The sequence below is a fragment of the Physeter macrocephalus genome, chromosome 16, assembly GCF_002837175.3.
Source record: "Physeter macrocephalus isolate SW-GA chromosome 16, ASM283717v5, whole genome shotgun sequence".
In the NCBI taxonomy this organism is placed as follows: domain Eukaryota; kingdom Metazoa; phylum Chordata; class Mammalia; order Artiodactyla; family Physeteridae; genus Physeter; species Physeter macrocephalus.
The window spans coordinates 99,126,979-99,142,357 of NC_041229.1; the positions used below are offsets into that span (position 1 = coordinate 99,126,979).

Here is a 15,379-nt window from a genome sequence, read left to right on the forward strand (position 1 = left end):
GAAAGAAATCGTAAAGATCAGATCAGAAATAAATGAAATAGAAACAAAGAAAACAATAGCAAAGATCAATGAAACTAAAAGCTGGTTCTTTTAGAAGTGAACAAAATTGATAAACCATTAGCCAGACTCATCAAGAAAAAGAGGGAGAGGACTCAAATCAAAAAAATTAGAAATGAAAACGGAGAAGTTACAACAGACACCGCAGAAATACAAAGCATCCCAAGAGACTACTAAAAGCAACTCCATGCCAATAAAGTGTACAACGTGGAAGAAATGGACACATTCGTAGAAAGGTATAATCTTCCAAGACTTAACCAGGAAGAAATAGAAAATATGAACACACTAATCACAAGTAATGAAATTGAAATTGTGATTAAAAATCTTCCCACAAACAAAAGTCCAGGACCAGATGGCTTCACAGGTGAATTCCATCAAACATTTAGAGAAGAGCTAACACCCATCCTTCTCAAACTCTTCCAAAGTATAGCAGAGGAAGGAACATTCCCAAACTCATTCTATAAGGCCACCATCACCCTGATATCAAAACCAGACTGAAACACTGAAAGCATTTCCACTAAGTTCCAGAACAAGACAAGGATGTCCATTCTCGCCACTCTTATTCAACATAGTTTTGGAAGTCCTAGCCATGGGAGTCAGAGAAGAAAAAGCAATAAGAGGAATACAAATCGGAAAAGAAGAAGTAAAACTGTCACTGCTTGCCGATGACTCGATACAATACATAGAAAATCCTAAAGATGCCAACAGAAAACTAGTAGAACTAATCAATGAATTTGGTAAGGTTGCAGGATACAAAATTAATGCACAGAAATCTCTGGCATTCCTATACACCGGCAACAAAAAATCAGAAAGAGAAATTGAGGAAACACTCCCATTTACCACTGCAACAAAAAGAATAAAATACCTATGAATAAACCTGTCTAAGGAGGCAGAAGACTCGTACTCAGAAAACTATAAAACACTGATGAAAGATATCAAAGATGACATAAATAGATGGAGAAATACACCATGTTCTTGGATTGGAAGAATTAATATTGTGAAAATGGCTATACTACCCAAAGCAATCTACAGATTCAATGAAATCACTATCAAACTACCAATGGCATTCTTCACAGAATTAGAACAAAAAATTTTACAGTTCATATGGAAACACAAAAGACCCCAAATAGCCAAAGCAATCTTGAGAAAGAAAAACGGAGTTGGAGGAATCAGGCTCCCTGACTTCAAACTATACCACAAAGCTATAGTAATCAAGACAGAATGGTACTGGCACAAAAACAGAAATATAGATCAATGGTACAGGATAGAATGCCCGTTGATAAACCCACGCACATATGGGCACCTAATTTATGACAAAGGAGGCAAGAACATACAAAGGAGAAAAGACAGACTCTTCAATAAGTGGTGCTGGGAAAACTGGACAGCTACATATAAAAGAATGAAATTAGAACACTACCTAGCACCATACACAAAAGTAAACTCCAAATGGATTGAAGACTTAAATGTAAGACCAGACACTATAAAACTCTTAGAGGAAAACATAGGAAAAACACTCTTTGACATAAACCACAGCAAGATCTTTTATGACCCACCTCCTAGAGTAACGGAAATAGAAACAAAAATAAACAAATGGGACTTAATTAAACTTAAAAGCTTTTGCACAGCAAAGGAAACCATAAACGAGACAAAAGGACAACCTCAGAATGGGAGAAAATATTTGCAAATGAAACAACAGACAAAGGATTAATCTCTAAAATATACAAACACCTCATGGAGCTCAATATCAAAAAAACAAACAATCCAGTTAAAAAATGGGTGGAAGACCTAAATAGACATTTCACCAAGGAAGACATACATATGGACAAGAGGCACATGAAAAGATGCTCAACATCACTAATTATTAGAGAAATGCAAATCAAACTACAATGAGATATCACCTCACACCAGTCAGAATGGCCATTATCAAAAAATCTAGAAACAATAAATGCTGGAAAGGGTGTGGTAAAAAGGAAACCCTCTTGCACTGTTGGTGGGAATGTAAATTGATACAACCACTATGGAAAACAGTATGGAGGTTCCTTAAAAAACTAAAAATAGAAATACCATATGACCCAGCAATCCCACTACTGGGCATATACCCTGAGAAGATTATAATTCAAAAAGACACATGTACCACAATGTTCATTGCAGCTATTTACAATAGCCAGGCTATGGAACTGACCTAAATGCCCATCAACAGATGAATGGATAAAGAAGACATGGCACATATATACAATGGAGTATTACTCAGCCATAAAAAGAAACGAAATTGAGTTATTTGTAATGAGGTGGATGGACCTAGAGTCTGTCATACAGAGTGAAGTAAGTCAGAAAGAGAAAAATACAAATACTGTATGCTAACACATATACACGGAATCTAAAAAAAAATGGTACTGATGAACCTAGTTGCAGGGCAGAAATAAAGAGGTAGACCATAGACCTCAAGTCCATAGATAATGGACTTGAGGACATGGGGTGGGAGGGCGAGGCTGGGGTGATGTGAGAGTAGCATCGACATATATACACTACCGAATTTAAAATAGTTGGTTGCTGGGAAGCAGCAGCATAGCACAGGAAGATCAGCTCAGTGCTTTACGATGACCTAGAGGGGTGGAATAGGGAGGATGGGAGGGAGGCTCAAGAGGGAGGGGATATGGGGACATGTGTATGCATATGGCTGATTCGCTTTGTTGTGCAACAGACATTAACAGTATTGTGAAGCAAGTATACTCCAATAAAGATTAAGAAAAAAAAAGATTTCTTTTTAAATATATAAATATCTCAATCCTGGAAATTAATCCATACAAATAATACAGAGAAGAAAATTCTACGTTTAAAGATAGTCATTACGGGACTTCCCTAGTGGTGCAGTAGTTAAGAATCCGCCTGCCAATGCAGGGGACATGGGTTCGAGCCCTGGTCCAGGAAGATCCCACATGCCGCGGAGCAACTAAGCCCGTGCGCCACAACTACTGAGCCTGCGCTCTAGAGCCCGTGAGCCACAACTACTGAACCGTGTGCCACATCTACTGAAGCCCGTGTGCCTAAAGCCCATGCTCTGCAACAAGAGAAGCCACTGCAACGAGAAGCCAAGCGCACCACAACGAAGAGTAGCCCCTGCTCGCCGCAAGTAGAGAAAGCCCGTGCGCAGCAACAAAGACCCAACGCAGCCACAAATAAATAAATTAATTAATTAATTTAAAAAAAATAGATAGTCATTACAACACTACTAAGCCATCAGAAGTAATCTAACGATACTATTACAAGCACATTTATTGTAGTTGTTTTCAGTATTTGGAACTATAATGCTTCAATCAACATCTTCAGGCATATAATCCAGTATAATTTGTTTACATAAAGAAAGCCCTAATGGAATAACTGATATTATTTAAATTATTATTATAAAATTATGAAACAACATGGAGAAATGCTTAAGTAAAAAAAAAGGAATATCAGATACACTATAACTTTTGTATTCATAAATATTAATAAATGTAGAAAAATATTGGTAGGGCAAATTTTTTGTTGCATTAGGTTAAGAAGGTAATAGATTATAAATGATATTTTATGCAGTCTTCTTATTGTCTTTACATTTAAAAAAAAGAGAAATATAATAAACTAATGCATCCTCAAGCACTTATTCAAGTGATATATTCCCTCTGCTTCAAAAATCACTTCCCAAGATACCCAGATGGTTTGGTTCTTCACTTAACTCAGGAGTCTGCTTAAGAGAACAACTGATCAGATCACCCTATTTCAAACAGAACCCTGTCACTCTCCCCACAACCTCTCCTAACACATAGAGCAAGTTAGTTAATTAGTTAGTTAGTTGGCTAGTTTGGTTATTGACTGTCTTTCTCACTAGCATATATGCACCATGAAGGCAAGAACTTTGTTTTTTGTCATTGTCTCCCTAGTACCTAGAATAGTATCTGACACATACATAGTAGCTGCTCAATAAATATTTATTGAATGAGCAGACATGTGAACAATATTACAATAGCAAAACTGAGACCATCAGCTTCAGAAGAGGCTTGCCCCACTTCAAGATTAACTAGAACATGTATAAACAGGTGAAATTTTCTGGAAGAAACTCTCCTTAGCATTTACAATGAGAGTCTACCTGAAATGAAGAGGACTATTAGCAATCCCATTTGTGCAGGGAAGTACTTTGTACTGGTTCCAACTGAGGGCTCTCCCTACAGTATTAAATCAAAATTAGATTCTTCACAGCATTCCTCCCATTTTACAAGTGAGAAGAGGGAAGCTCAAAGAAATTACATATAACCAATGTCAGTGGAGGAGCTGAAATTCAAATCTAGGCCTAACTTCAAAGCCTAACTTGGATGTCACACCCCTAGCTTAAATGCATTCTGACCTTGACCTCTCTGTGGGAACTGAGAGTATCAGCTGAGCCCAAATATCATAACCCAATAACTTTGTAAATATGAGAGCTCTCTAACTGTGCCCCGCCAAAGTAGCATGTAAGCAAAACACGCACAGTGGATTGGAAAGCAGCCCATCCAAGAAACATTATTTCTAGAAATACGCTTTGATAGTAGCAGCCAGACCAAAAACAGGCAATAGGAGTAGCCAGGTTTGGGACCCAAATCATGTAGCTGCAGTGGTCTGTTATCTGCAGTCACTTTTTGATATGTCTTACCTTGTCCAACTATGCTTTCTTGGAAAAGCAGACAATTTAATAGACTTCTGAGGTCTCTATATCTAAGAATGTAAACTAATAATTTTATAAGCTGTCCTGTATTCTTCTTTTCTATCCCTGAGACGCAGAAGAGCTCACTCTGCTTTTTCACTTTATCGAAGAATGTCTAGAGTCTGATCAAGTACAAAACTGAAAGCAGGCATGGGGGTTCCCTGGTGGTGCAGTGGATAAGAATCTGCCTGCCAGTGCAGGGGACACAGGTTCAATCCCTGGTCCAGGAAGATCCCACATGCCGCGGAGCAACTAAGCCCCTGTGCCACAACTACGGAGCCTGAGCTCTAGAGCCCATTAGCCACAACTACTGAGCCTGTGTGCCACAACTACTGAAGCCCGTGTGCCTAAAGCCCGTGTTCCGCAGCAAGAGTAGCCCCTGCTCACCGCAACTAGAGAAAGCCCGTGCGTAGTAACGAAGACCCAACGCAGCCATACATACATACATACATACATAAATAAGTAAGTAAATAAATAAATAAACTGAAAGCAGGCAGTCCTGCTATTTAAGAAAAACAAACCAACACTCACAACCATCTTTCTTGCTTTTGTGTGGCACACAAACTATAACGTGCATCCACCACCTGGAGAGTTTGTCAATATGCTGACTGCTGGGCCCCATCCCACCCAGAGTTTCTGATTCAGCAGGTTTGGGATGGGGCTTGAAAATTTGCATTCTCGACAAGTCCCCAAGGTGATGCTGATGCTTCATAAAGCAAGTGGCGTAAAACTGTGCTTGCCTATAAGTAGGTGTTACTTGAGAAAATTGTAAGACATTCCGACTGACCTAGGAATGACCCTCATCTAGGCATTTACAGAGTATCTGGTCTCAAGAATGAGGCAGCAGAGAAGTAACAGCCTCCGTTTCAACTCAGGTGAGTCTCAGGAGAGGAATCAAAAGCAATCAGCCAAACTTGCTGTGATACCCCTGCATTTAGTAATCCAATAAATTGAGGAAGTTTCAGCACTAACTTTCCTGGAGGCTCTCTCTGGGGCCTATTACCTCTGGAGGACGGATGAGAAACACTAACGATTAAAAGTGCCTTAGAGAGAAGAAGGGTGTTTATACTCTGGTGAGGCTCTTAGCCACAGGGGAAATTAGGGAGCACCTGCATGGCCTGGATAATGAACAATTAAAAAGAAAGACATAGGCACTGAGGACCTGGTCCCTAGGGAGGATGCTAAGGCCCAACGTGCTTAGAAACTTGAACCTTAAAGAGGAATTCTCTGAACTGAAACAAAAATGCAGACGAATTTAATTTCCCCGGAGGCTCAGTAGTTAAGCTGTCATTACAGAAACTTTGTGTGTGACTATGTGACTTGGGGCAAGGCAGGATGCCTTGGACTAATTAATGGACTAACCATATGGCAGGAGACCATTTACAGAAAACAAAGGATGAAAGCAAAAATACAACCCAAGAGGAGCTTCTGATTAGCAAATGGCCTTTTTTGTCACTCGTCTCAATAAGTATGTTTTAGGTGTGGCTTCATATTTTCATGTAAAGTCATAAATGACCAAATCAGCCTTGTCTGGTTAGAAGGGGTCCAAGTCAAAAACAGTTAAGAACTAGCTACCTTCATGGCACTTTCTGATCATCCTATGAATAGGGTATTTCTCTTTTGTATCTAACTTACGTCTCTTCTTGAAATATGTCTGCATCCTGTTATTCTGCTCTCAGGCAACTTCCACATCATAATCATCTGTGAGCAGTATTCACTTGCTGACTGTTCTACTCAACAAACCCTCAGACTTCTAAGGCTACCGGTGCAATATAAACTGACCATGACTTAGATTAAATCTCAATGAAAAATGCTGCTTAACCAAAGTGCAATCTAAAAATGAAAGACCTAATGATTTGTGAAAAGCATTGAACAAGCTTCAGTGTGCAAGCAAATTACTACAAAGCACTTGGACAATGGATTTTATCAGTGCTGCTCTATCCAGGTCTGTCTTCAAATAAAGTGTACCGTGTTGGTGCCAAGAAAGTACAGAGACAACAACAGCAGAAGAGGGACTGAGTCTCTGTCAAGGGGCAGTTATGATGGTGCAGAACAAAACACGGAGCTTGCTGAAATGAGACCTGAATTTAAATTACAATTCTTTGATTTTCTAGTTGCATGACTTAAAAAAAATCACTTTACCCCCCTGATGCTCAGTGTTTCCATCTATAACTTGGTAAAATGTGGGATAAAATTATTCTCTCAAAGTTGTGCTGGGGATTAAATGAATAATAGTTAGGAATATACATAATAACCTGCCTGATATTTAGGACCTGACCTCCAGGAGAATGGCACAACACACAGGTTTATCTTCACGCCCTCTTGAAACATCACCACAATAGTTAAAGAATTATTTAAAACAAAAAGACTCATAGGGGGCTTCCCTGGTGGCGCAGTGGTTGAGAGTCCGCCTGCCGATGCAGGGGACGCGGGTTCGTGCCCCGGTCCGGGAGGATCCCACATGCCGCGGAGCGGCTGGGCCCGTGAGCCATGGCCGCTGAGCCTGCGCGTCTGGAGCCTGTGCGGCCCGTGAGCCATGGCCGCTGAGCCTGCGCGTCCGGAGCCTGTGCTCCGCAATGGGAGAAGCCAAAACAGTGAGAGGCCCGCGTACCGCAAAAAAAAAAAAAGACTCATAGGAAAAAAGAGAAAAGAAAAGGACATGCCACAGATGAGATATCGATAAAACTCTCCAAAACTTAAAGTAGGTATTAGAGTGGCATGTAGCTTGGCAGAAAGAAAAAACAAACTGAAACCTAAATCTCTGAAGAGGGGAGGTGCCAATAAAACTCAAGCCATCCTGAGCTCCAAAATATCAAAGGGGCTCAGGAACTGAATGCATAAAATAGTCTTCAAGGCTGAAAACAGGATTGGTTGAAAGTCTGAAGAGCTGTCAGAAAATCAGATCTCTCATCTTACCATAAGATGCAGTGATTATTTCTATAAATTTCAAACCAGAGGGTCTCAATGATCAGGGATACTGGACATCATAAGAAAAGAAGTCAAGCTTTCTGCTAAAAATTGAGAATTAAATAAAAGTTGGCATGCCGAATGGTGAAAACCCCATCCCCCAATCTCTTTTACTAACTTTTGTAATGTCAACAAAGGAGAATATCTCTTTGGTAAAATTTATTCAAGAAGAAAGACCTAAAATATTAATAGTCAGGGGTCCCGCAGCAAAATGGCCAGAGCACCCTACCTGAGTACCATACAGTTGAGTCCACCAGTCAACACGTTCTGCCTTACCCACAGAGCTTCCAGTTAGCATTTTAGTGTCTCATTCATTCTTAAATAAAAAATGGGCAACCAAAGGTCAGCAGCATTTGGCAAAGACCATTGTAACAAGATATAAGACATCAAGATGTAATAGACGTCAAAATTCAAAGTGGGCTGCAAGACATCCCTCAAAGTAGATAGCCACGGACTGTTTGCACAAATCTTGAACTCCTCACTCACACCTAGGATATAAAACAGGTATAGAGAAGGGGAAATTGAGAGAGGGATTTCTTTGGAGAAAACTGTGCTATGTGTGCTCCACCACCACCACCAAGAAGCATGGGGTATGGTTCCGGCTAACCTCAAGTCAAGAGAGGGAACTCAGTGGGACCACTCAGAGAGCTGGGTACGGGTCCCCTGCCATTAGCGGGATACAGCTGATGGTACTTGATTCATCCCAGGTGAGCATCTGGCTGAAGGGGCCTATGGCAGCTGAATAGAGTGATGCGCCTGAAATTAACTGCAGTCCCCACTGACTGCAAGAGAAATATGCAAGTTTCCCATGGTCCATATTTGAAACTATGAGTGAAAGAGTTAATCTGGAACCATTATAATCATTTCTAAGTGATCAACTCGAGGGAACAATGAAAATCCTGCAGAAAAGAGTCTCTGTGGAATGGATCCTCAAAGATCCATGACCTAAGGCGAGAACAGCCAGCCAAGACATGTAAAGGGCCACCAAGAATTTGTCATTGGATCCGGACTGAATCCACAAAAACTTCCAAGTAAAAAAAGAAAGTCAGAGTTAAATATCTGCCAGGCCTGGAGAGCACAAAGCAAAAGCAAGTTAGACAAGTTAGAACTTTCCTGCCCTCCAGTCTCACCTCTTCCACCCGTTTCAACCCTGGAGGGGTCAGCTATCAAGATTAGCAATGGGTATGCGAGTGGAAGCAAGAAAGGACCAATGAAAAGCCACAACCCCCTTCCCTGGCCTCCTGCAGCTTAAAGGCTGCAGGGGAGAGAGTAGCTGTCACTTTAAAGTTGGAAAGCTTTAGCTCTTGCACAGACTGAATTACCTAAGGACTTAGATTTGTGTTTTGTGTCTTAAATTTTCTATTTAGAAGAGTTTATTAAGAACAATAAAAAAAGACATGGGACTGCCCAAATCTTTATTTAGAAGAAAACTTTTCCCACTGAGTTAATTCTAAAAGGACAGGAACAGAAAAAATAAAGAAGCTTTCTGTTTCCATGCATGAATCATATTTGTTCTAAAGAAACATAAAAAGAAGTCAGAAAAAAGTCAAGAAAATTCAGAAAACAGAAGGAAAAAAAGCTTGCAAAAGGGGAAAAACAGGTCACATAGAAAGGATCAGGAACAAGAACAAAATTTTAAGAAAAAACCTCTCAACCATGGAAGCTGGAAGACAGTGAAGCAATGTCTTCAGAATGATGAAGGGAAATAGTTTCCACCTAGAATTCTATGTCCGGGCAACTTAAGGTAGACAAAATATTTTCAGATAGTCAAGGTTTCAAAACTTTTACCTCCTATTCATTCTTTCTCAGAAGCTACTGGAGGTGTGCTCCACCAAAATAAAGGCAATAACATGTATTGAAAGATAGAGGGAAATAGTAAAAATAATTCCCAAGATAACGGCCCAGAATAGCGGCTCCTCAGCAGGCCTGAGGAGAAACCGTTTTAGGCAGGAACAGAGGGTTCAAAGCCTCCTGGACAGATGTGTCTCCAAGAAGAAAACAAATGGAACTGACATATTACCAGATGTGCTTGACCCTGTTGAGAAGGACTTCACAGCTCTGTCAGATAAATTAGTGATAAGTACAATGAAAATTAGGCTAATGAAAAAGGGATCCAAATATTAACTTCAGGAAAAAACAAATGTATGTGAAAAGGACACCATGATAATGATAATCATCATCATTACCAGTCTCCATGTGCCAGGCACTGTTGTAAACGCTATACTGATACTGTCTCTTAAAATCTTCATAATGACCCTAGAAGGTAAGCATTATTATTAGGCCCATTTTACTCATGAGGAAAGTGAGGTACAAAGAGGTTAAATGACTTGAACAACATCACATAGCTGATACATACCACAGCCCAGATGTGAACCAGACAGTCTAACCCCCAAATCCATGCTCTACTATATCAGTTTGTTACGTGGCTCAGCTGTGAGCAATATTTATGTGACTGTCAACATATACACACTGAATACTGATCTGACCTATAATTATGACCTAATTATAACTGAGAGAATGGGGGAGGAATTATGTTGGGGGTAGGTGGGGTAGTAATAAAATTTCTAAATCCTCATCTCTCCTGATAGAAAGTTAATACATAATGGTTAAAACTGGGGGAAAAGAAATCAGTATATAGTAATATATTATTTAAAACATACAGATAACTAATAGAAGAAGCTAAAAAATTTACAGAGGAGAACTGGATTTGGCAGTGGAAAAAGGAAAAGCAAGGGACTGTTCTTCTTAATATTAGTCTTGAAGTAATATTTGCATTTTTAAACTATGCATTTGTATTTCTTCGACTAAAAAAGTCAATTTAAACAAAATTCATCCATGTTGGAAAAAGGTAGGGAGGGATGGCATTTGGTACTGAAATGGGCACTTGGATGGTAGAGGCAAGAACCAGGACCAACAAAGCAGATCAGGGAAAAGCTCTGCTGGTCTTCTTGTAACCACCCTGGGTCATACCTTCTTCACCGAACACCTCTCCACAGTGAGCGCAGAAGAAGTGCTCTGGGTGCCAGGTTTGGTTCATGGCCGTCAGCACTTTCTGGAAAGGAAACACACTGGAGAGATTAAAATGCTACAGAGCAGTAAAACATGACCCCAGCTCGAAGTGAGGAGTAAGAGCTACGTGAACGCAGGTGGAGGGCGGTTTACTCACACCCAGGATGGGAGCCGCACAGTAAGCACAGCGTGGAGAGAAAAGGTGGTGGTAGTCCTTGGGGCAGTAGGCCAAGCCACTCCGCTCAAAGAAGGGGCTGGAGCCAAGCGCTTTTTTGCAGTGAGTGCAGACGAAGTGCTCCGGATGCCATGCTTGCCCTAGAGCGTGGATCACCTGGAGAACAAAACAAAGCCTGGCACGTAGGGGCCCAGTTGGGGGCTCTAGGGTCCACAGGGGGCACGACTCTGGAGGGCGCCCTTCCGACAGTATTCCATGTAAACGACTCCCCCCTGGAGTTACACAACACTGAGGCCTAGACCGAGGTTCTACCCATGTGGTCTCTTGTCCGTACTTTATGGATAGTAAAACAGTGCCCAACTTTCCTGAGTGATCACGCTGAGAAAAGCCTATAAATGATCATTTTCACTATATTGCCCCAGAGGATGGGAGAAACAAAATAGAGCATAGCAGTGATGGACAAGAGATAACTAACTATATCTTGGCATGGAAGGGACCCCTGGAAGAGGAGAAGGCCAATGACAGTTTTTATTCCTCTGATCTGAACACCTCATCTCACACCCCATGCAAAATCAGATCTCAAAGCCCTTTATTATGGTTTTGGTGAAGGATGATGCCTGAGCAGGAGTTTGCGGCCATGATATGGAGCCGAGTGCAGCTAATAATCGACATCAATTGATTTACACCCAGAATGTTTGAACAGAGGGAGCAGTGAGAAAGTTCCTCTGGGTGAAGGCAGTACAAGAAAATGGTTAAGACCTCAAACTCGGGAGCCAGACTCTCCTGGGTTTGGATCTTACCTCTACCTCCTGCTAGACCTTGGACATGTCAGTTAATGACCCTGAGTCCTCGGGTTCCTCATCTTTATAAAGGGCTTGTGACCACTGAAGGGCTAATGTGACCATTAAATAAAGGAATACTTGTAAGGTGCTTTGTTCAGTGCCTGGAGCACTGTAAGGGATCAGTAACAATTACTAAACTGTCTTAGAATATAAGGAGAAAGAGCAATCCTTCGTGGGATGGAGACAGACATACACACAGACATAGATGGCTGTAGGATCAATGTCTTGGCCTATCCCACCTTTCCAGCAATCGGTTTACAGCAGGAAACACAATGGCCCTTGGGCACTGTTGCAATTCCAAGGTCCTGCAGTTCCTGCTCCAAACCCCCCAGCATCGAGTCCAGGGAGGCCTTGTGATCATGCTTGTCTGGTAAGTGTTTCTTGCTGGTATCTGCTTTCACTGTAACCTGTATCAAGAAGAGAACCATAAAGAGAATCATCCTCACTGGCATCTTCTGCATGACCTCTTAGTCGTTTGCTAACCTTCCTCCAAGGCACTGGGAGAATCTAACATTGTAACACCAATAAAAATGCTTTCATTTCCTTTTCATTCTAAGTTCCTCAGGGCAAATGAAATCTGACTAATCTTCCTCTGTTTGCAAATCTTTTCTGGCAATAGGAAATTGAATATATGAAGATGATACTTTATCTCTTACGATGACCACAGGTCAACAATTAACCTTATCTTCTTTCTATTCATTTATTTTGCAATATTTATTGGGCCCCTGGTTTGTGCCAATCACTGCTCTAGGCTCTTGGTATAGAACAAGGTACAAGACCAACCAAGTGTCTGCCGTCATGCAGTTTACATTCTCTGGGTAATAGACAATAAGCAATTAAAGAAATAAATATATGATGTATATCTCAGGTGGGGATAAGATATAAGTTATATATTGAGACAAATGACAGAGGGTGGAATGGAGAGGAAAAACTGATTTAGATGGGGGTCATCAGAGAAGGCTCTCTAAGGAGGTGATATCTGAGCAGATATTTGAGTGATGTACTGAGATCTAGAAATATTGATATTTGTGGGAAAAGCAATCCAGAGGGAAGGAAGGCCCAGAGGAAGGAGAAAGACTGACACATAAAAAGAAAAGTAGAAAAGGTCAGTCAGGCTAGAGGGAGTGAGAATGAGTGAGAGGAAAAAAATGGTGGAAAAAGAGGCAAAGATCACATAGGATCCTCAGGGTAAAAGCTGCAGTTTTATTCCAAGGGTGATGGAGCCATTTTGTTTCAAGCATGAGTGAAAGAATCTGATTTACAAGATCCTTGTGGCAGCCGAGTGAGGAATTAGGTGTGGGCAAGCCAGAGTGGAATTAGAGGCACTAGTTAGGCAGGAGACCATTATAACAGCTCGAACTAGAAATGACCTGGACCAGTGTCAGTGGAGAAGGTGGTAAGAAGTTGTCAGATAAGACTTGCTGACGGATTGGACTTATTAAAGCAGAACTCCAAAACAGTTATTATAAAACGTTCAAAGGAAAAACCACAAATTACAAAACAGAACAAATTACAAAACTGCCCAACTTATCCTTCGTCAACTCTTGTCCTGAGATTCCATCTCTCTCAACTCCTTTCCAGCTGGGCTACTGCGACCATCTATCTAATACTTCCTGATCAGAGAACTACAATGATTCTCCATTGCTTCCAGCATGGAATTCGCAGCATCAGATGGACATTCCAAGTCTCCCATCCCCTGCCCTCACTTTACCTTTCCAATCTCATCTTTTATTACTCAGTAAAAAGCCTCCATTGTTCAAAGCCAGCCAGGTTCCCTGCAGTCTCCTGAATGTGATCTGTTACTGTCTGCCTTCAGGCCTCTACTTATCCACTTTTTACTGCCTGGAATAACCTCACATTATCTCACTAATCCAAAATGCTCATTTCCCTTCAAGAATCTTATCATAGGACACATTTCCTTCCTCCTCTATTATATAATGTTAGTTAATGCTGAAGAGAGTAGTGTTCAAAAGGTTAACATGGAAAAGGTCTGAAAGTACCTAAGTAAAAACACAATAATTTATCTATAGCTACACGTCGTACATTTACATCTATAGCTATTTCCTGGTATATTCCAGAATTCTTTTGAAAGGGTATGTAAAAAGTAGAAAATACTGACTACCTCCAAGGGGCAGAACTGGATGGCTGGGAACAGCTCACTGTAAACTTTTGTACTTTTGATTTTTGTACAGTGTAAAGGTATTCAAAAAAATAAACAGATATTTTTTGAAAACGTAAATAAACCAAGACGCGTGCTAAACCAATTTAAAAACACCACACAATTAAAACTCCTAGTGCAGGGACTTCCCTGGCAGTCCAGTGGTTAAGTCTCTGCACTTCCAATGCAGGGGACGTGGGTTCGATCTCCGGTCGGGGTACTAAGATCCCACATACAGAGTGGCAGGGCCAAAAAAAAAAAAAAATTCATAATGTAGATTTTTTTCTAATATTTTCAGATATACAGTGCAATGAGGAATGCACCCAGCTTTACTGTAGACATTAAAGAAACCTTGTTTCTGATATTTATTCATTTGTCCCTCTAATAAGTACGCATTATTCATAATGTATCAGGAACAGTGCTGGGCATTGGAAGTCCAAAGATGAGCCACAGAGATAAGCTTCCTGCCCTTCCAATCACACACATTTTTATACACTGCCCTGAAATTATTTCATGGTCATTTCGTGGGTGCATATCATATCCCCCAACCAATTCAGAATGGATGGATTCTCTACTTTAAGAATTCTAGCTCAATATTCTGTAATAACCTAAATGGGAAAAGAATTTGAAAAGGAATATATACCTGTATATGTATAAGTGAATCACTTTGTTGTAAACCTGAAACTAACACAACACTGTTAATCAACTATACTCTAACATAAAATAGTTTAAAAAAAGAATGAATTCTAGATGATAATTCCCTTAATAAATTCTTAGGTCCATTTATGTGAGTTCCATTCCCTGCCAGGCCAGTGAGCTTGCCACCCATGCTCTGGAGACTAGAACAAGGGGGCAGATTTTATCTCAGTATGAGTTTAGGACTCATCCTTCCTACCGTCAAAGCCACACTTTGCTCTCCCTTGCTCTGACCCAGCTTGCCCACGGTCTCCTCCATCTCACTCAGGGGGTTCTCTTTAACAGCCCTTCCACACTTTATCCAGTTTTAGTGGCAAACGATCTGTCTTTTATTCTATAAATGTCACAATCCCTCATTTTATCAAGCACACTCCAAGCCCCTTGAGATCAGAACCCGTATCACAGTATCTTTTATGTCCAGATAATACATCTTAAAAAAACTGATACAGGGCTTCCCTGGTGGCGCAGTGGTTGCGCGTCCGCCTGCCGATGCAGGGGAACCGGGTTCAGACTTAAAAAACAAAATTATGGTTACCAAAGGGGTAAGTAAAGGGGTGGTGGGGGGTAAATTAGGAGTTTGGGATTAACATACACACACTACTATATATAAAATAGATAACCAACAAGGACCTGCTGGATAGCACAGGGAACTATACTCAGTATTTCGTAATAACCTATAAGGGAAAAGAATCAGATATATATATATACATATATATATATATATATATATACACACACACATATATATATGTATGTATATA

At 40.6% G+C, this 15,379-nt stretch overlaps 1 protein-coding gene across 5 annotated transcripts in view; it reads right to left on the reverse strand.

The window, feature by feature from the left end:
• Nucleotides 1-15,379, reverse strand: part of LPXN (leupaxin) — a 43,250-nt gene that overhangs the window by 4,942 nt on the left and 22,929 nt on the right. For all 5 annotated transcript variants that reach the window (XR_003676357.2, XM_028477388.2, XM_007115638.4 and 2 more), the window contains 3 exons: nucleotides 12,004-12,171; nucleotides 10,905-11,078; nucleotides 10,709-10,790 (listed from right to left, as the gene is read on the reverse strand). Coding sequence is in view for 4 of the 5 variants with exons in the window: in XM_028477388.2 (XP_028333189.1) it covers nucleotides 10,709-10,790; nucleotides 10,905-11,078; nucleotides 12,004-12,171 (424 nt within the window). In the remaining variant the exon portion in view is untranslated. The remainder of the gene's footprint in view (nucleotides 1-10,708; nucleotides 10,791-10,904; nucleotides 11,079-12,003; nucleotides 12,172-15,379) is intronic.